At 43.7% G+C, this 22,419-nt stretch overlaps 1 protein-coding gene across 1 annotated transcript in view; it reads right to left on the bottom strand.

Moving 5' to 3' along the window:
* Nucleotides 1-15,594: 15,594 nt before the first annotated feature.
* The window catches only part of LOC103161642 (protein phosphatase 1 regulatory subunit 14C), a 77,677-nt gene continuing 70,852 nt past the window's right edge, over nucleotides 15,595-22,419 (bottom strand). The window contains exon 4 of the mRNA XM_027400991.2: nucleotides 15,595-15,669. Coding sequence (XP_027256792.1) covers nucleotides 15,595-15,669 — 75 coding nt within the window. The remainder of the gene's footprint in view (nucleotides 15,670-22,419) is intronic.

Below are 22,419 nucleotides of genomic sequence, written 5' to 3'. Positions count from 1 at the left end.
AGTTCAGCTGGGATGACATAGTTCTGAAACCAATATTAACGGTGGCTGTTTCCTGATCCTTGTTATGTTGATAAGGGATAGGACTCTCTACTCTGCTTTTGTTACAGGGGCTTGCTGGTTCCCTAGAACCATGATATCCTGTCTACCACCCTGCTGGGAAAGCAACCCTACCTCTTCCTCTCCTGGTCTTCAAAAAATCTAAATACTTCTTGGAACAAATTGGGCTTTGGTAGACTTTGTAATAATAGTTATGTGACCCATAATATTTACTTTATAATGTTTAACCTATTTAATGGACATCATTCATTTATCTGAATGCTCCCAAGACAGAAACTCAATCTATCCTCAGATTAAACAAATATTGTAGATCTCTGCATTTTCCTCTATAGAGTAATATATTGACCAACCAAAAGGTCTTGTCACAGCCAACCTGCATGCTATGAATGAGGATAAACATCCAGCTAGCACTAGGAGACAATGCCCGAATGAATCGAGCTGCTTACATTTGGGACTCATGAGGCTTTGCTTTTAACACTGACCCTCTTCCTGTGTACTTGCCAGTCCCTCCCAGGAATTCTTCCTAGACATCACTTACTCATCTCAGTGTTCCCAAGTCAGGGCTCGGGTGCTCTGGGAAGGCTTCTGAACTCCAAGGTTGTGGGCATTCATTTAGCACACTCTGATAACTGCCGCCTCCATAGCAGAAAAACACAGAGCTATCTGGGTGCCATTGGTGATGCCTGGCCTGTCCCCACAGGCACATTTAGGCCCCATCCTTAGCAACCTCCAAATTCCCAACATGCTACCCATCACAGTACCCACCAATCCCTGTGGAGTTCTCACAGCCACCATAAGCATATATTGTTCCTCGATGTATTTCCCTGTGATAAGGAAAAAGAAAAAAGAAAAAGAAACAAATGAGCACAAAATCTAAATCCAGAATGAAACATCTTAGCCCCAGGCCACCCTTCAGTGGGTCAGAATTATTTTGTGGTCCTTCCTTCAGGACAAGATCTTGGCTGCTTAGCATCAAGATGAAGCCATTCCTGGCCAACCCATCACTGGGTTGCCTCTCTTCCATGTTCATCCCTGCAAAACTCACCTGCCAATTCTCAAGCCTTCATTTCTCTATTTGGATGGCCATATGCAGCCTCCAGGTTCCAGCATGCTGTTCTGTGTGTTGGTCAGTCTTTCCACAGCCGTTTGCCCTGCTTACTGTGTATATCCTCTACCGGGTGTTGAGGGCACACCAATAAACAGGAAGGTCTGCTGCTGCATACCCAGAGCTTAGGGATCAGTAAGGCAGGGAAGAGAAGTGCTGAAAAAGGCCGTGAGAAGATTCTGTGACAGACAACGTGGAAGAATAAGAGCAAGGTGTACCAAGCCATGACTAAGTCAGAGGCTCTCCAGAGAAACAGAACCAATATGTCTGTGTGCACACATGCAAAGAGAACCAATAATATGTGTGTGTGCACACATACAAAGAGACTTACTATGAGAAACTGGCCCATGCAATGATGAAGATGGTCAAATCCCCTCAGGGTGAGAGGGGAACTCAGCACCAGAAAGAGCAGATGTTTGAGTTCTAGCCCAATGACAGGATAAAGCCGAGGCCCATTTGGAAGTAGATTTAAAAAAAAGAGGACTTAACTCTTACCCCTAGGTCAGTCAGCTTTTTGTTCCATTCAGGTCCTTGGCTGTTTGAAGGAGGCCCATCAATAATGCTTAACCAAATATCTGGGCATCTTCAGGTCCAGTAAACTCTACCCATTCATTATTAACTACCAAGTGTATCAGAGGGACATCTTGCTAAACCCCAGTCTGTAAATACTTGAGCATCTTGCTTTCTCAGGATTCCACTCAGCATCTTTCTCACTGCCATATGGTCTTCATCGAAGTTCATATCACATCATGTCACGTAGAAATACCCGTTGGTTTTTTTGTATTTTCCATTAGACGATGCATCTGATTCTGGGATAGCTATTCTTGGTTGTTTGTTTAACTACATCTGGAATCAACTGAAACTCAAGCTGTTGGGTACACTTACAAGGAATTTTTCTTGATTGGATCATTTGCAATAGGAAGATACCTTAAGTCTGGGTCATCTGAGGTGACAAGACACTCCTTAAATATGGGCCACACTTTCTGGTGGCAGCCTATATAAAGGACATGGAAGAAGGAAGCTTTTGTTCTTTGCCTGCTTGCCCTCACTCTCACAGGCAAGTTCATTTCTTCACTAATATTCGAGCCTACTTCTTTGGGATTCTGGCATATACTAAAGACCAACTGAGACACTGAGCCTCATGGACAGAACAATTATTGGTATCTTGGGATTTCTATTGGAAGACAACCTTTGTTGGAATAATTGGGCTACAGCCTTTAAGTCATTCTTTATGTATGTATGTATGTATGTATGTATGTATGTATGTATGTATATGTATATGTATACACACACACATACACACACACACACATACACACACACACATACACACACACACACACACACACACACACACACACACACACACACACACACACCTTTCAATTCTGTTTCTCTAGAGAACCCTGCTGACTAATGGAATGCCTTTGAAGGGCTCTTAGGACCATCCTCTAGGTAGGATCAGAGCAACAGTGTTCACGTGCCAGCTCTCCCACTTTCTGCTTGGATATTAGAGGAGCTTCCTTAATGACCTTGAGGATCGCTTAGCTGTACAAAAGCAGAGTAGTAGCACCTCCTAACCTCACAGGAATGCCACCAGGATTAAAGATTAAAGCTCGGGGCTGGGCTGGCTTCTTGTCCATCTGTCTGAGTTAGGGTTTCTATTGTAGTGAAGAGACACCATGACCATGGCAACTCTTATAAAAAAAAAAACAACATTTAATTGGAGGTTGCTTACAGTTTCAGAGGTTTAGAACAATCATCGTGGAGGAAAGCATGGTGACACACAAGCAGACATGGTGCTGGAGAGGTAGCTGAGGGTTCCACATCTGGATTCTCAGACAGCAGGAAGACCAGAGTTATACTTCCTCCAACAAGGCCACACCTCCTAATAGTGCCACTCCCCATGGACCTATGGGGGCCATTTTCATTCAAACTACCACACCACCCTCAGTGTGTGGCACTCCAGCCCTGGCACATTTGTTCATTCAACAAAGCCTCTTGACTGATCCAGAGGCCACCTCTGAGACCCCCTGTTTCTGTTCTGCCAGTAACCAAATGTACCTGTACCCAGCAGTGACAGGGAACCCATTCTTCCAGAACCTGTTAGCACTGCACAGTTCCCTGTGAATGCATTTATGGAAAGGGAAAGTGTTTGATCACATCTTCAGGAAGAGGGAGACAACATAGGCAGCTGTCTGAAGAAGCAGTCATGACCTAGAACAGCTGTTCTGGGAGATAGTGCTACTAGCATTCAGCACTTGTTTCCATTGACCCTTGTAGTCCGGCTCATTAGTCAGCTAATGGCAAGAGTGACTTCAGTCAGGCCATTGCTTCTTGGCAAATCATTTTCACACAGAGGAGACCCTGGGACTATTAATTATCCACCATTTAATTTCAGCTGCAGGGAGAGACAGGACAACTCACAACAGAGGCACTTTTGGATTTCTCCACCATCACATGTGTTTCTGGGTCATGAGAAGTTTGGAGCACATTCATATCTCATACAGTCTCAATTCAGAGATGCTCTGTCCTGAAGGGTTTTATTGTTCTCCAACCATCATCTTCTGCTGAGGCCATGGAACACACTCCTGAATGAGAGCTCATCTCCCTCGTCTCTGTGTCCCGGTCACAGCACCTACTTGAGACAGGAACAGCCAGTCCCCACCCCCCCACCCCCGTGTACTTCAGGGTAATATCACACAAGCAGACACCTATAGGGAACAGGCGATGCTCACGATGACGTGGGGAAGGTGTGCAGTGCCACACAGGTTCAGAGTGACATCTACCAAGGCAGGCAGAAGGCCTTGTAGAACCCAAACTCATTTCAACATGGAAACAAACTTAAAGTGCAGTAAACAATGTCTTGGAGCATGTAAGACTGTAATGGTGTTCTTTGAAACATATTTGGCTTGCATTAGTTACTTCTGTTGTCATTGTGGCTTTGCTCACTCAGTTGAAGGCTGTAAGAATGAAAATTGAAGCTTCCCAGAGAAAAGAATTGTTTTCCCTAAAAACTGAAATATGAGTTTCTGCTTGGGTGCCCAGATCTTGAACCTGCCAGCTCTCACCAATCCATTGGCCAGATTCATAAAATAATAAATTCTGTACTTGTGTCCATATACATATACACAGGCACACATATGTGTATTTACAAAGATACAAATATATACTAATGCAAATATGCATATGTGTGTATATGTGTCTGAGTATATTGTGAACATATATGAGACCTCAAAGCCTGCCCCTACAGTGACACATTTCCTCCAACAAGACCACACCTACTGCAATAAGGCCACACATCCTAATAGTGCCAATCCCTTTTGGGGCTATTTTCTTTCTAACTGTACACCATCCACCATCCATATCTCCCTCTCTAGATAATCATAACAACTAAAGCCTTAATGAGCATCTTGTGCAGGTTGCTTGCAATTCAGCTATGTTGTGCCCATGAGTTCTATGAGGACTGTCTTTCACATTTATCCCTGCAGTGACACCTGAGGGGAGCTGAACCCAGTCCTAGTTCCATTCCTGTCACTGTGACAGAACACCCAAGAGCAAAAGCAACCTAGGAGAGAAATGGTTTGTTTTCCTTCACAGGTTACAGTCCATCACAGTGGGGAAGTCACAGTGGCAGCATCATGAGGAACAGAATAACAATAGACCCTACAGACATAGATACTTGAATGCTTACCCACCAGGGAGTGGCACTATTTGAAAGGATTAGAAGGATTTAGATGTAGCTTTGTTGGAGGAAGTGTGTTGCTAAGGTGGGCTTTGAGGTTTCAAAAGTCCTTGTCGTGTACAGAGTCTCTATCCTGACCTGTGGATGAAGAAATAGCTCTCAGCTACTGCTCCAGCACCATGTGTGTCACCATGGTCCCTGCCCTGATGAGAATGGATTAGGACTCTGATATGGTAATCAAGCCCCCAGTTAAATGCTTTCTTTCATTAACATTACCTTGGTCATGGCGTCTCTTCACAGCAACAGAACAGTGACTAAGACAGCATGCATCCCAGTACCCAGATCACTTTTCCCACATCTTCACAGTCCAGTGCCTCACCCAGGGAATGGTGCTACCCATAATGATTAGCTCTTCCTAACTTGATTAATAATCAAGTCACTCACCCACAGGCCAGCTCTGTCTAGATAATCCCTCACTTCTGTTTGGTTGGAACCTCCAGCTCACCCCTGTCTCTGAAATACCCATTGTACCCACCCTGCAAACCCCATCCACTCAGAGAGTCCCTGAACAAAAGGAAGTTACCAAAAGCCCAGTTCAACATCTTTACTGAAATGTCATGGACAGATAAAGGTAGGGTAGCTGGTATGGCAGCACTGGGCTGAGTGTAGCAATTTGAGATGGAGCAGTCCTCAGCAGGGCTCTCAACAAAAAGATGCATCCAGAAGGAAAATGAATGTGACCTAAGACTACAGAGAAACTGCGTGGAGGATGCTTCCAGGGAGAGCCAAGCAGGTTACAGTTGCAGAGAAGGGACAGCTCTAAATAAGGCCTGGAGGCCAGGAGGAAGGTTGCTGCTAACTGGAGTATGTGAAGGCAAAGGTAAACACGGCGCGGAGCCCCAGAGGGACCAACTGCAGGGTTAATTAAAGATGATTATCTGTAACCTTGTCCTTGATCTAAAAACAGTGGCCCTGGAAATGCCTGGGAGATGTGAGCTCATTAGATTCGTCTTTTGTTCTTTGAATTTTGACAGGGTGGGCTGCTCCCCCACCTCTACTTTTCCCAATTGTGATTTAGGATTCTTACTCTCCAACAGCCTTCACCCTGGCCAAACCATGACCCTTTGAGGGAAGAATAAAACCAAACACACTACAATATTTAAAAGGATAAAGTGCTGCACATGGACAATATATATTACATATTATATAATATATATTATAATTTTAAATAGATCTGTGTTTCCTTTCAGGTTATCCAAATCACCAACTATGGAGTTTAGGAGCTAGAAAGTGTATGTGTGTGGGGATAGAGTCTCTGGTCCTGGGGGACAAGTCCTACACCCTGCTTCTTAGGAGGTAGTTTACAACCTGGCAGGAATACCATGAGATGTCAACCTCATTGGGATCCCCTGATTTAATGCCTGTTGCTAAGCAGTATCAGATAAGTGATAGTTACAGAGCCTGGAGAAAAGGAGAAAACAAAGGAGTTGGGGCAGTGGTGACTTCTTTCAAAACTGAAAATGAGTGAGAATATTTTATGTACCTACATGCAGACTCTGCCACCTACAGAATAGTAGTAAAGAACTTTATGTGTGCATAAATATATACATACACATGTAAGTGTAAATATACATGTTTACATAGGCAGGCTCTGACTTACGACAGACAAACCTCTAATTTCTCCAGTTTTTTACTTTCTGTGACGAGCATTCAGTAACCATCATACATTGAATTTAGGATTTTTCTGCAGGCTAGCAGTATACCGTCAAACTCTCACTCCACGTTGGACAGAAGCAGCATCTAGCAGCTGGCCAGCAGTGTGATCATGAGGAACAACACTTCAGTGTCTCAGGGGAGTGGGCTACCAGCACTTTCTAAGCTCCAACTATCACCACAAACTACACATGGGTTAGCAGAATCAGCTATGTAACTCGGTTATCAGTCTTGGAAATCAAAGCTCTGTCACCGGCTGACTGTATGAGCTTAGAATATGGGTGGCTCTTTGCATCTGTGGGTTCCACCCCCACAGAGTCAAGTAACTGTGGGGTCAAAAAAGGATTTTTAAGAATTGTTTTCTAATCTGGGCAGTGGTGGCACATGCCTTTGATCCCAGCACTTGGGACACAGAGACCAGCGGATCTCTGTGAGTTCAAAGACCAGCCTGGTCGACAAAGCTACACAGAGAAACCCTGTTTTGAAAAATTAAAAAAAAAAAAGAATTGGTTTCTAAACTGGATATGTATAGATATGTTTGTCATTATTCCGCAAACAATAATACTTCGTAATAATAAATAATTCCGCAGCATTTTCATTGTTAATAACTACAGTTACTGAGAGATGATCGGGTACTAGCTTGGGAGTGAGTATGCAGGTCATGAGAAAGTGCTACGTCACTTCCTATGATGGACTTGAGTGTACTGGGTTTTGTTATTCTGGGAGGGTTCTTGGAGGTGAGGCCCCAGGGATAGCAAGAGATAGATGAGTGTGGTTTTTCCGTGTCTGTGTTAGTGAGAACGGCAGCAGCAGGTATTGACTACGGGATGCTGTGGACCAGGCATCCAAGTTCACATCAGGTGGTAATCTGTAGCAGGCAGCTGGGCATCACTTGCTCTGCTTTGACCATTATTTTAAGTGGAAGTACATGGGTGTTCACGGGGCAGGCAGGACAGGCAAAAGCCAGAGGATGCTGGTGGGGTTGTCAGAGCTAGGAGTAAAAGGGAGACAAAGCCTTCCTGAAACACTCTCTCTTTGAGCACTTCAGATCACCTGGATAAAATAAACAAATTCTCCCCCTTGGCCAATGTTATTGATGGATGTACTCTCAGCCCAGCCACTGTATCTTCTAAGCATCTTCATGGATACTCTCACCACCTTTCAGTGTGCATCCTCACCCACTGTGGATCAGGGGAAGGGCTCTGGGAAGCAAGCCCTCTGGTTACTCCTACTCTGCAGAGCACTGAAAGCATTTAATGTGAGCGCAGGTGTATGGGGCTAGATATATGTATAGTCTTTGCTGACCACTGTTAGTGTGAGCACAAGAGCTTCACGCACGAGCCAGTAGCCCTGCTCAGCTCTGTGACTTTTGGCAAAGGTGTCGTGCCTTCAAATTTTGCTGTTTATTGATTCCTCTCCTGAAATTTCCTGTTTCCTCTTAAACACACCTGAAGCTGACTCTACACAACTCTCTCCTGGTGGACACAGCTTGTTCCCCATTTTTACTATAAATAAAAAACCATTTATATTTGCATATACCTTAGGCATATTTGTGGAAGCAGAACTTGTGGGTTGGGTGGTATTCGCATATAATATATTTGTAAAAATTTATTTGTATTATTTTTAAATATGTGTATGTGTGTTCGGATATGCTGGCAAGTTCAGGTGCCCAAAGAGATCAGAGGAAGGCATCCAACCCCCCTGGAGCTGTAGTTACCAGGAGGCTGTGAGTCCCTCCTATGTGGTGCTTGGAATTGAACTCGGGTCCTCTGCAAGAACAATATGCTGAGCCATCTCTCCAGCCCCTGCATGGTATGTTTCATAGCTATTTCCAACTCCCCTTCCAAAATTATGTCCCATTAGTACCCCTCCCCTGCTCCATCAGTGGGCAGCATGGTCTTAAATGTGGGCATGGTATTGCTCACCCTATAAGGCTGTAGCTCATGATATCCGAGTGACAGTTGCAATGCCTCCCCCTCCCCTTCCCTATTCTCCACAAGTCTCTAGCAGCCCTCACATCCAAACAGCGCCCTCAATAAGGAATGCAGCAGAAGCAGAAGTGATGGATGCTGAAGGCTCACAGCAGGGGTCCAGGACTGTGCCCTAGATAAGAACAAATTGGGTGTGGTAGGGGACAGTGATGCACACAGGCCTCCTGTAAGCTACTGAAACCTCTTCCTGGAAGGTGCCTGTTAGCTCCACTCTGAGTAGTAACTAGTGCTTGTTGCCTGTGGATTCTTTGTTTTAAGATCTGTGGCTCTATAGCTTGGCCTCAGAACCACAAATTGCAATGAGGTAGTAGGGGAAGACTTGGCCTATGGCTGGGTTATCTTTAAAAGTCGAAGCACAACAGTGGTCAGGCTCCACCCATTTTCTTATAGAGGCTTCCTTGTGGTACTCCGTGGTCCTTAAATGCTTCTGGGAAGCCTTGCGGGCAGTCTATGAGACCTTCAAATTCGGGGAGCTCAATATGAACATCTAGCAGGTCAGTTGTGACACACTCTTTCCTCTCTACAGGGGACATCACTCTCCCAGCTAGATATAACTAATCCCCAAGGGCTTTCCTCCAATGCTCTGTCCATGGAAAATGAATTTGCCTCTTGGTCATAAAGTGAGTATTCGAGGGAGGTTGGACCAGTGCTTATGACTTTAAAGCTCCTTCGTTTTTGTCTGGCTTTCCCTGGGTAATCCTCATTGAATGAATACTGTCTAAATTTTGTTCTTGGCAACAAACAGAGGATTTCAGTTCTTACATGTTTTCTGCCTTGGGGCTTTGGCATTCATTAGAAATAAGGCTTTGTCTTGTTCATCCCACTGTGAGTCCTTCTTGAACACTGGTGGTGGAAAGCTGAGCCCATATGGAAGCCAGGGCGGTTGCTGTTCCTAGCATTGAATATATTATCAACTTGCACTGTCTGATAGCACAAAGAAATATCTTCAAGGCTTTCTCCAGATAAAAACCACAAATTAAAGAGCAGTGCCTTAAAGTAAATGAAAGTCAAGATAAAACATGAATGATAAAAGAGCAATTAAGAGTGATAAAACATGAGTGGGAAAAAGGGGCAATTAAGAGTGTACTTCCTCCTGGAAGGTATGCAGTGTTTTATGGAATTAAAATTCCCAGCAAAGTATAATGCAATAGCTTTGTCTCTTTGTAGGGTTAAGGATAAACAAATAAAAACATGAACAATAAAAGGATACAGAAACATGGGTTTCATCAAGACAAAGCTTTGTTACTATTCTGCTCCTCAATTATTTTTCTAGGGACAAGATGACAATATGTCAATTTTCCTGTGTCTGTCACTCGCTCTTGTATCTATGGTTCATGTTGTTGTCTTAATTTGCTTGTTTGATGAGCTAGACAGGAGAATGGATAGTGGAAGGTCATGGCAGTGGGCCAGAGAGTACACTGTTGAAACAGACGTTGAGGGGGATCTCCACAAGAGAAACTGTAGGGACGAGGTACCACAGGAAAAAGGGAGACTCAATACTCACCCCTGTAGGAGCCCTGACATGCCTTTTGAGGCCTGGGGGATGGGAGCCTGGCCAGGTCTTCCTTTGGGCAGCATCCTGGAGAGTGAGGTTGTATGCGCAGAAGGAAATGAAGATGCGGAACATGGTGATGGGGAAGGAAGAGAGGAAGGGAGGGTGGGGGGAGGGAAGGAGGGAGGGAGAGATGGAGGGAGGGAGGGAGGAAGAAGCCGGGTGTTGGTGGTGCACGCTTTTAATCCCAGCACTCAGGAGGCAGAGGCAGGCAGATCTCTGTGCGTTTGAGACCAGCCTGGTCTACAGAGTGAGTTCCAGGAAAACCTCCAAAGCTTCACAGAGAAACCCTGTCTCAAAAAACAAAAAACAAAAAAAAAAGAAAGAAAGAAAAGAAGGAAGGAAGGAAGAGATGAAGGAAGGAAGAAAGGAAGGAAGGAAGGAAGGAAGGGACAGGAAATCCAATCCAGTTGCAGTCTGGGACTTGGAACAGGCCCCAGAACTCCTGACAAGTTGTTACCTCAATTTTCCCCATGGGTCTGGGCTCCATGGTTCTTGGCCTAGTTCTTCACCTACATTAGCTGTGGATACTCTCAGGACATGAAGGCAGTGTGGGTCCCCCCTCCCCGACATTCACATGCCTCTCAAGGCTCCCAGTCACTATGTTAGCCTCTCCCCTCCCCCTCTCTCTTCCATGACTATCATGTATTTTTCTCACAGTTTCAATTGTTTGCAGACCCTATAGATCTCCATGGACTATAGCTTTAAAAACTTCTGGTAAATTGGCACTTCTGGTAAATTCAGCTCTGAAGGGAACAGCAACTTGAAACAGAAAATAAGATTCAGGGGAGAAAAAAAACTATGCTACTTTTAAAAATAATCTGTTTGAAGGATTTCTTCTAAGCCTAATGCCATTTACAAAGTAAGGCAACTGGCTAAGTCTTTGGGACAGTCTTGGATGAAGATACAAGCTGACAGTACAAAATGTGCATATTGGTCACTGAGTTAGGATTACATACAGCCTTGGTGGTCAAGACACTGCCCAAAGTGTCCTTTAAAAGGTGAAGAGTCTTGCAGACCATTTGTCAGCAAGCTATCTGCAGGGACATTTGAGTTGGTAAGACTCCTCTAAAAGCTGTGCTGGGTACCAAATGGATAATTTACCACTACCAAAACACAGATAAAACAAACACTAAGTCACTTACCCCCAGAAAAGTGTGACAGAGAGAGTGTTGAGTCACTTCGAGACCTGAGAAGAACCGATCTAGTGGCATCAGACTTTTCTTTCCTGAGCTCAGTTTCTGTTTAGGTTTTAATGACTGTTTGGTGAGCTGTGATGCAGCCAATGAATTCAGTTCACTAATGTCTTCCTGGGTTTACTTTTTCAAAAACAGCAAGGAAAGACAAGCTATTTATACTACTTGGGCACGTGCACTTTTATAAATAAGTGCCACCTATACAAGCTGACAAAGTTCCTTCTGCATGATATGCCCAAATGTGCCTAAGCACACACCCATGAACTCCAATCCGCATCAGTCTTGCCAACCCCTGTTCTTTCAGATTGACCTTTTCAGTTTCTGCACATGTGAGGGAGTTTGCGGTCTTGCCTTTCTGTGCCTGGCTTGTCTCAGTGTAAATTTCCATCCATGTCACTGCAAATGACAGGGTCTCATTGTTCTCCATGGCTAACTACAACTGTTGTCTGTTGGTGGGCTGTAGGTTATTCACATCTTAGCTATTGTGAGTAGGACTGACTTGAGTGCCGTTCAAGACATACCCTGGAGTGAGCCAGCTGGATCATAAGGTAAATGTATTATTAACTTTTTTATTTTCAAGAGGAAGATTCCCAGCAAAACTGTCTTCCCTGCCTCTTTCTAAGAACACAGTTTGCTATAAATTCTTAGAATGTGGGGCCTGCCTCCCTTCTCCAGGCAGCATTCATTTTAAGTTGTTTGGAAGGAAGGGTATAAGATGGCTTCCGTGAAGGTCAATCTTGGCCACAGAAGAACCATCCCCCAGGCAAAGAAAAATGTCTGATTTTATATAAAGAAGATTAACAAAGTTAGAATCTACATACAGGAAAATTTCATTATAAGAACAATATACCCAGAACTAGCAAGGTTGAGGCAGAAGGATTGTAAAGTTAAGGCTAGCTTGGACTACACAGTGAGACTCTGTCAAAAGAAAAAAGAAAAAAGAATGGGAGATAGAGAGGGAAACAGAGAAGAGGACAAAGAGAAAGATACAGTGAGATTGCAGAATACAGAAGGCTGACCAGTGTCAGGCTTGAGCGTGGCCTGAGAGTTTGCCCTCCCGTAAGCTCATGAGTCAACTTAACACTGTTTATGGATGTTTAGAGAAGACTAATAAACCTCCTCAAGAAGGGAAATTTATTACTCAAAGCAGCAGCAGTAACAGTGTGTGTGTGTGTGTGTGTGTGTGTGTGTGTGTGTGTGTGTGTGCGCGCGCGCGCGCGCGCGCGCGTGCGCTCGCTCGCTCGCTCGCATATGCTGTGATGGGGCCCATGTCGAGCTGTAAGTGAACACCTTGAAGGACTGGGGGAATCTGTTCTAGCCCCTCTCAGCAGAGCCTGCTGGTGGATGTTCTATGTGAGGTTAACTATTTTACAAACCCCTGATGAGAAAACTACATGGGGCATTCTAGAAACCCCAAGGATTCAATAGTACTGAACAGGGCCAAAAACTGAAGCAGGGAGGCAAGGGCCAACTTCTCTGAAGGTGTGATGAGGGGTCAGTTTTTAAGAAAAAAGTGATGGAATCATTCTAACTACTGGGGAGAAACAGCAGAAAGAGATAAGATTAGACATGGAAAAAGCAGTTCTAAAATGGCTGCTGCAATCTAAGTGTTAGACCCCCAGAAAACTCAGGTATCGGGGTCCCAGGCCACAACTGAGGTCACCCCAATCACCAGGCGGATTCGAGAGCTTGCTGCAAACTGCATGAGACTTTATTGTAATTTAACGAGCTAACCCCGTGTTAGCTCCAGTCTTTCACCCATCCGCCATGGCGTATGGCTAGAAAAGACAGCTCCTAGGGCCTCCCAAGAGATCTTATAGGGCAGCGTAAGGGGAGTGTCTAGGGGTACGCACAGGCTCACTATTGGTGTGCCTCCAGCCTTGGAGGGCTTGCCCTGTGTTGATTGGCCAACTGGTTGTTATGGCCCATAGGCCCTCCTAGGGTGGTTGCTATGCTTTGTGCGCCATTGCTGTGCGCTTGTCCGTAAAGCACACCCAGGGTCTTTAAAGCATAGCGCCACCAGCTAACTTCTGATTGGTTCCTTGTCATGAGGTAGGCATCTGACTTTCTAGTGACTATCTAACTTCTGATTGGTTCCTTGTCACAAGACAGGCATCTGACTTTCTAGTGACTAAGACAAGGTCATAGAGCATGTGTTCGGCCGTTATGGCTGCCAAAAGGGAAGCTGGTTCCTTCATAAGGAGGCTAAACCTGGACAGACTTAAGAGGATTAGATAAGCTTGGTGGCTGGGGGTTTTGGAAAGGGATGGGAACCAATAATTTAGCCTAGTACCTAGCAGGATCACCCAAGAAATCTGGTGATGCCATTGACTGAGCAAGGCTGAGAAGGAAGGCCAGGGTATGTACAAGTGGGGCGAGAGACCTTGGTGGTGGTGGTGGGAACTGGACTCCTGCTCATCTGCTAAACATAACTTGGGCTAGTCAAGCTTAGTAGAAATCCTTCACATGTCATGTTTTCCAGACTCCTAATGTGCAAGGCATTCTATCGATAACTGGAATGCTTTGTTAATTTTAAATCCTTACAGGTTTCTCTCAGATGGAAAAATGAATGGGGCACAGCCTGGGAGAGCCCTGGAGTAGGAGCCTGCAGGGCTGAGTATGCATTGCTAGCCTTGTTTCTTTCTCAATCCAAGAACATGGTGGGTCCTCTGCTGAAGACAGCATGAGAAACGTCATGATTAAATGCCTGCACATCCTTGGAAAATGAGAGGCTAGCTCTATAGGTGCTTAGTATCCTCGTCTGTAGAGAATGTTACAAAGTGAACCTGGCCTTGTGTATTCCACAATCACACACACAGACAAGCTTGTAAGCAGTTCCCTTTATTTGAGTAAATAGCTTGTAAATAAATCATTGGTAAACATTACAAAATTAAATACATTTTCAAAAGCTTGCCAGTATACGGAAAATTCACAAACATAGTTCTTTTAAAAAATAAAATATGTTCAAAGCACCCTTGATATAAAATGCCTGGTCCCTGTCTTCAGACAGGGCCACCTGGAGACTTCTTACAGCAGGCAGGGTTTCCAGGGGGAGGCAGCAGGGGCTTCCTGGAAGGAAGGAAAGGTTTCTACTCACTTTTCGCCCTGCCTACATCCCATACGAATCTTCTTTAAAGAGCTGGTATGTAACTGAGGGGTAAGAGTAGGCACTCAGGCCTAGCTCTTGACATGGAAATCAAGGTCACAATTAGGACCATGAACCACTGAGAAAAGCCAGAGATGAAGTCACACTTCTAAACCAACAAGCGTCTTGAGGGGCCTTCCCATCTCTACGTTTTCTCAATACTCAGTTTACACCTCCGGACTGATGGTACCCAGGCACGGAAGGGGCCAGAATTTACCTCTAAGAAGGAAGAGGCTCAATCCATTTGGTCTCCCTTTGACCCACTTTCATGGACAGAGAGAGTACATAGTATTGCACTGAAAGCAAAAAGCCCACTGCTACACGGGGCTTTCTTTCTCCAACGCAAAACTCTCCTCAGGAAGTGTGGACATTTCTTTAGAAAATCAGGTTGGTTCTTGAAATTAAGAGTTCATAAAACTTTAAAATACCACAATGCGGCAATAAGTACATGACCTGGCGAAGCATCTCAACCAATGGAATAATGAAAGTCCATAAATTAAGCCCTTGACCAACTTAACATGTGTGTCATATGGCTCATTATGATAATGGACACACTTAATTGTTTCACTTTGGCGCAGAAAGTGGATGCTGAAGGTGGACCGAATTTGTAGGAAGAAATGCCTGGAGGCATCTTGAAAATACACGTGCTGTGGCCTCTTCTAACAGGACAAGCACAGGTTTATTCCATTAACATGAGATAAAGCTCACATCTCTATTTCTAATGTTTGTAGATCTATACAACCATGAGACATTTTTGACATCTCAGTCAAATGTATAACTTAAAAGTGTCTTACAAACTGACTGTAAGAAAACCATCTTCCCTGTAGAGTAATATCCTAATTACAGCTGACTCCTTACAGAAAACACCGTCTGGCCTTACCCATCCTTTCGGATGCATCTGTTTTGACAGGCCTTGCTTGGGCTGTAGTCCAAGTTGTGATAGCTTTGCCATTAAAAAATTACAGTAACAAAAACCCTTTAAAATAATAAAAAGAAGAAACACATTTGAATAAATGTCTAACACCCCACACACATACACACCAAAAAAACGTTGTTTGTAAAAGACAACTATGGTTATTTAATAAAAGTATTCGTGAAGTCCAAATCCCAGGTCGCTTTGTCTCCGAGAGAATTCTACCCTGTTCCAAAATTATACATTCTTCTTCTGCGGAGGGCTCAGCTTCCTCATGCCTCTTATCCGGGAAAGCAGCTCTCTGATAAATTCCTAAAAGACATCAAGGGAGTTAATACAAGAGGCCACATTATTAAAACCTGTGCTTGAGCATGTGCCTAGTGTCATTGATGTCAGCTGCAGTGAATGAACCTGCTTGGTGGTGTTAAAACTCCAATGTAAAATGACAAAAGTTTAGGAAACTGGAAGGTGCTCAGATTTCACAGTACAATGCCTTCTCTTGCTCTACTCTCTATAGGGAAGAATCCAGGTGATGTCACAGACAGACATTACCCACGTGGACTCTACAGGCACGTGTGACCTCTGAACTCAGCACTGTAAGGTGTATGCACCTGGACATCTCGTAGACCCCTACTGTGTAGGGCCAGGTTAGGACCTAAGAGTCTGTCATTTCCAACTAGGTTGGAGATATCTCTAGACTGCGCCTGGATCAGCAAAGCTGAGCCACTGGTTCTCACAGCTGAATATCAGATCTACCCAGGGGACTTAGTCACAGGCTGTTGGATCTACCTTGGTGGACATGGTTCAGTACATGAAAATGGAAAGTGACAAGGTGCCCTTTTGGCAAGCTCCAAAGTGAGACTGACACTGCTGAAAACCAGTCTCTCTAGCTGTGATAGTGACCTCATTTGGGTGAGGTCATGCAAACAAGACTGGCAGTCATGAAATATTTGTCAACAGTGCAAGGTTTTTGCACACACAACACCCAAGATGAATGCAGAGTCACGTATATAACAAATCCCAGGCATTCCTGGTGGTAACTGATCTACTGCAGTGTTTTTACAGCACATCTCAAGTTTTGTGACATTTTAGAAACATAATAGTCTAATTATGGGGAAAAAGACTTTTAATAATTTCTATTGTCCATCATAAAAATATCAAATTAGTTCTTTCTTCCACAAATCATACAAACAAACATAACCAAAATCACATTTGATGTTACAGTTCAGTGCCTACACACACCTGCGTTTAAACTCACAGGATAAATTCCTGCCACGTATATGATTCTGCTTTCTTTTCTAATCTAAATTTATTCACAAAGATAAGCTAGGGAGACTCACTAAAGTGGTTTCTTGATCTCTTTGCATCCATGACTGGTTTGCAAACTGAGCCATATCTCCAGTCCCAGTGATTTCCTGGTGGACCAGAAACCAAATACCTCAGCACTGATCTACAATTCCTATCTTGAACCATTAAGAGGATATCATAATGTTAGCTGCCATCAAAATCACATGTATTAAGAAATAATTGTCTCCTTTCCTATTTTGTATTTGTAAAGACAAAGCTGGTAGCCAGCTGGACTTCCTGGCCAGTGAGGAAAGATAGAATCAAGAATCATACCAGGGCCAACCAAGAGCAGACACAGATAAACTGATCTTACGGAAGGATCATGGTTTAATTATGCGGAGACCTTCCAAAAACTGGCTCTCTGGCAGTCTCCTCCTGCCAGCTACACCCTGCAGTCTTAAACACCTAGGCTCTATGAGCCCTGCACTGTTCTCTGGCCCCAACCCATAAGCGTTAGCATGTGATACTTTGCCTACCAACACCACAATTTGATTTTTAAGTCTTTGCTAGTATAAAACTAATTTGCTTAAATATTTGGAAAATACAAACCAGCAATGGTATACTCTTTATAATTAATCACAAGTAACAGGTTTGGTGCCATGAACATTGATTTTAGCTATTTAGATCATACTGTGTGATCCTTGTCAAGCATTTCCCCACTACATGAAAGTCTTCCAAAAAGCAAATGTTCCTGCTACACAGTCATTTTATGGGCAGTATCACTACTAAATTGGCCAGCACTAGATCCCCAGATGCCTCTGGATTTTCCAAATCATAAACAATGGCACAACTGAAATCTGTATGCTTCAATAATTGTCCTCACTGGGTGATAGTGGTGCATGCCTTTAATCCTGGCACTTGGTAGGTAGAGGCACTCAGATCTATATGAGTTCAAGGCCAGCCTCGTCTACAAAACTGCATAGAGAAACTCTGTCTTAAAAACAAAAAACAAACAAACAAAAACCTAACCCATTTTTATTAAGGTTTAATCAACAAGCTATACACTAAATACATTAAGGTGTACAACTAACACAAGTATACTATCTAGACCAACGGTTTTCACTCAACCTGTGGGTCACAACCCCTTTGGCAAACCTCTATCTAAAAATAGTTAGCATTAGTAAAATTACAGCTATGAAGTAGCAACAAAAATAATTTTATGGTTGGGTGTCACCATAACATGATGAACTGTATTAAAGGGTCATATCATTAGGAAGGTTGAGAACCATTGATCTAGGTAATCAATATAACAGACATACCCAGCTTCAGAAATTTCTTCATGACTCTATATTCCCTTCCTTCTCCCATCTCCAGGGAAACACGGCTTCATTTTCTGCCTATACATTAGTTTTCATTTACTAGAATATCTTGTGATTGGAATCCTAACACTGTATGTTCTTTTATTTAACTTCTTTCAATCAGCCTATTTTGGGAATCTAGCTATATTGTGGTATATAGTAAGAGTTCCTTCCTTTAGATTGCCAAGTAGTATTCCACTTTATAGATGTACCACAACTGTTTTATCCATTCACCCACTGGTGGAAAGCTATGTTGTTTCTGGTGTGGAACTATCACAAATAAGATTGCTTAAAACACATATATAAGTCTTTGAATGAAATATGTGTCTATTTGTTTGGCATAAGGTAGGTGTAGAAGAACTAAATCTATTTATTTGTCTTTCTTTAAAACAATCGCACACTGTCTCTGCAAATATAATCTGTAAGTCCTAATGATACTAGGTAATGTCATTCTGCCAATTTTGGTGACTTTTCTACAAATGGTTTTGGTCATTATAGGTCCTTTAAATTACCTTAAGAATTCCAGAATAAGCTTGAGTTTATACTCAGCTCATGCTATTCCAGGAAGTCCCTGCTGTCCCAATCCCACAGCCCTTTTCTAACAGCATGCCATAGTCTATGTCACACTCTCATGCTTGACTTCCTATAACCCCTTGGCTCTCTTGTTCTGCCTCCATGGAGTTTAAAAGAACCCTCCCCCACCACTTTGTCTAACTCTAAATAGAGGGTGAAGCCCCATTTCCATGCCTCTGTTAACTTTTACAATTGCACACAGATTTCACATTGCAGTTTCACACAGGACCCCGGGGGCACCTTGTTCATGTTTCCCAGCCAGGCGTGAAACATAGAATCTTCCTATTAAAGTTCATCACCTTTAATTCCCAAATGGGTGTATCACCACTTATTTACAATTTGGAAGATTTATTGACAAAAATCAGGGAGGAAAAGGAGTGTGTGTGTTTATTTTATATAACTGGGTAATGAGGAATGTGTGGGTTAATGCTTCCCCAAAGGAGTGATGCTAGATTTTGAGGGGTGATTGCTGTGTCCAAATACTTGGCCAGTTCAGGGTATCTGTGACCACAGGGGTCTGGGTTCTGCTGTCCCCCTGACTTGGTATCTTGGTTTTTAGAAAGGCAAACCTTCTTCTTGGTATCTGTCACACCTTGTCTACTAATCAGTTCTTTCAAGGAAGCATCCATGAACCTGGGGACTAGATAAGCTTAGAGAAAATCTAAGATTATCTATTAATAATTAATTAGATTTTTATTTTTATTTTTGAGGCAGAGTCTTATGTAACCCAAACTGGCATCAATCTCACTGTGTAGCCGAGGATGACCTTGAACTCCTGAGCCTCCTGCTTCCACACCCCTAGTGCTGAGATGACAGGCAAAGGACACCACACCCAGTTCATATGGTATTGGGGATCACACCCAGGGCTTCAATTATGCTAGGCAAACCCTCTACCAACTGAGCCACAACTTCAGACTGACTTAAGGCATGTTCTAGCAAAGACATTTGGTGACGCTTATTCCCCTCTAAGCACTGCTTGAACAGTGCTTTGAGACAATGGGCTTTCATTTGCAATCAATTCAAAGTATCTTTTCATTTCCCTCTTATTTGTGGTGTGAGTTATTTAGAAATGTGTTGTTTGGTTCCCCTATATTGGAGGGCTTTCAAGGTATTTCTACTACTGAATCATAACTAACACCACTTTTGTCAAAGAACATATTTGTAATACTTGGATCCCTGCCAATGTGAGATTTGCTTTTTGGTTCAGAACATTTCTATACTGGCTACTGTCCTGTGCACCTTTTACTTTAACAATGCAGGCTGCTTCCAAGCCCCACAATTCACCACTGCCTTTATATGGCTTCCTCTCTCCTAAGCCCCATGCACTGAATATGCTGAGAGAAAGGATGGATTCAATTTGCTTCCACTGAAAGCTGCAGGATTCCCATAGGAAAGTGAAAGGCCATTCAAGGCAACACCCTACCCACAAAGGATGTGACTTTTGCAATACTCAAAAGGGGCAATGCATTCTTTGGGGGGACTTTCAGTCCCTGGTGACATAGATGAGTGATGATGGATGGGGTACTCCCTGGTGGGTGTGGATTCTGTACTAGGATCTAGCCCTGGGTGGGCTGCACACAAGAAATAAGAAAAATAACAGTGATTGATATTCTACTGCAGTACACATTACCCGTCTGAAGTCAGAAGGCAAATATTTGAATACAAGACTTGATGCCATCTGAATTGGACAAATACAGGCTAAGCCTATACTTGGCTCTAAGTGGACTCCATGGCAGACTCTGTCCTGAGTATGGAGATATCTAGGTGATATGGTTAGAAAGCCTGTATTCCAGGGGCTCCTAGGCCAGCTGGGGAGGAAGATACATAGATAGGTCCATCAAACAAAGCATGAGTTGCATTGCTAAGTGTGTCTGTGTACACACTGGCAGAGGGACAGCTCATGCCATCCAGCCAGCACCTGGATCTTCTACTTAGACTCTCTCTCTGATGACAGGGTCAAAGAGGGTCATGGCCCTAAGAGTTTCTAAAATAGGAGATGCTTGGCGAGTTTAAGGGCTGCAGAATCAAGAATGATAATTCTGGGGTATAGTGGTGCATGCCTTTGACCTTAGCACTTGGGAGATAGAAAGAGGTAGAACTGTATGAATTCAACACCAGCCTGGTGTACACAATGAGTTCCAGCCAGCCAGGCTACATATATATATATATGTTCTCTAGCCACTTTCCCTTTCTTTCTCTCTTTAAGAAACTTGTATTAGCTGGCCATCTCCTGGTAGTTTTTAAGATCTGACTATTCTTGTTCCCTAACCATTAAAAGACTGTTTGGACTAACTGACATGGCTGACAGAATTTTTAAGAGGCAAACAAATATTTTTCTCTGAGCCCCATTTCAAGAAGAATCATATATTTTATTTCTAGCTGCTTCAGCAGGTTTTGCTCAAATGCTCCCAAAGTACCACCTGGTACCACCAGAGAATTGTCCTCCAGCTACTGCCCGTGTCTAAGGGACAACTGGAGGGGGCAGGGCAAACTATAGCCGCTGGAAACACCTTTTTGCTGCTTTTAACGAGGTAGAAGCCCAGAGTGCTGAAGACTGGAATGTGAGTTGAGGCTGAAAAAGCAGAGAACAGAAAATAAAGACTCCTAGCTGCAAACACGGGACCCTTTGAAGTGAATGCCTAGAAAAGCCACAGTGGATTTATTGCAGAAGAAAGGAGTCACTCTGTACACACTCAGCAATAAATGGTGCAATTATGTGGCCAGGAGAGGTGAACCTCATCCAGGAATGGCTGACTGGGTTAAAATGTTACGCATTCTTACGTGGCTGAATCCTCCAGCTTGGAGCATCCCTTCTTGAAGGGAGCAGAGGACCTGGTGTGAAGTACCAGGTTCCAGAAGTTCACAGAGTCACAAGATGCTGTCCCAAGGTTACATAAGCAGTAACAGTAGCCAGACAGGGAAGACTTGTCCACCAGCCAGTCCCCTCTGAGCTATGCTGGGCATTCCAGGATACAGCTCTTCTGGGCTGTCACTGTTAAGGGGGATTTCAATGACACAGCTTCCTTTGTGTCCTGTAAGCAACCTTGATAAAGTCACAGGTTCCCTGTGCTGGGTTTGGGGACTCTTTTCTTTGCTCTGTCACCAGTGCCATATCTGGGGTGAATAGATATTTGTTTGTCTCCCCAGGAGAAGTCACACAACAAACACTTACCCAGTGTCCCTCTCCTGTAAGTGGGGAGGGATGTTAGTGAAACTGCCCTGGAGTTCACTGGAAGGAGTTAGCAAGTTCACATGTGAAACATACTTAGGAAAAGCCAGATCACAGTTAAGTGCTGTGCAAATGCTCATCCTTGTTACCACTGTCATCATTGTCACCACTGTCATGGTTTGGCCAAGAAGTGTTCCCTTAAAGGGTATTGTATAGAAAGCACGGTTCCTGCAGTGGGACTATTTTGGGAGGTGCTCCAAACTTTAGGAAGTGGGGATAATTAGCTCACGGGGTACCTTGTTCCTGTTCTCTCATCCCTGGTAGCCATGACATGAAGACATTTCTCTACAGCACACCCCTACTTTGATGATGGTTTATCAAGAAGAGCACAAGTGTCAGCACTTGGGGATGGAGGCCCCAAAAATTCGAATAAAATAAATCACCACACAGTGAGGTCTGGCAAACACCCCCATCGTGATCAAGACTTCCATACTGAGCTTTAAGACTATGTCCAGTCTGCTCTGGTTTGAACATGCCCTACTAAATTCATTTTGAATTTTAATCACTATTATGACAGTATTAGGAGATATAGCCCAGAAGGTGTGACTGGACTGTAAGGTACTCAGAGTGGATTAATTCCATGATCCAAAGAGTGGGTTAGTTATCTCAACTGTG

This window comes from Cricetulus griseus, chromosome 2, assembly GCF_003668045.3.
Source record: "Cricetulus griseus strain 17A/GY chromosome 2, alternate assembly CriGri-PICRH-1.0, whole genome shotgun sequence".
NCBI classification, from domain to species: Eukaryota; Metazoa; Chordata; class Mammalia; order Rodentia; family Cricetidae; genus Cricetulus; species Cricetulus griseus.
This window is presented reverse-complemented; position numbering and strand designations above follow the sequence as displayed.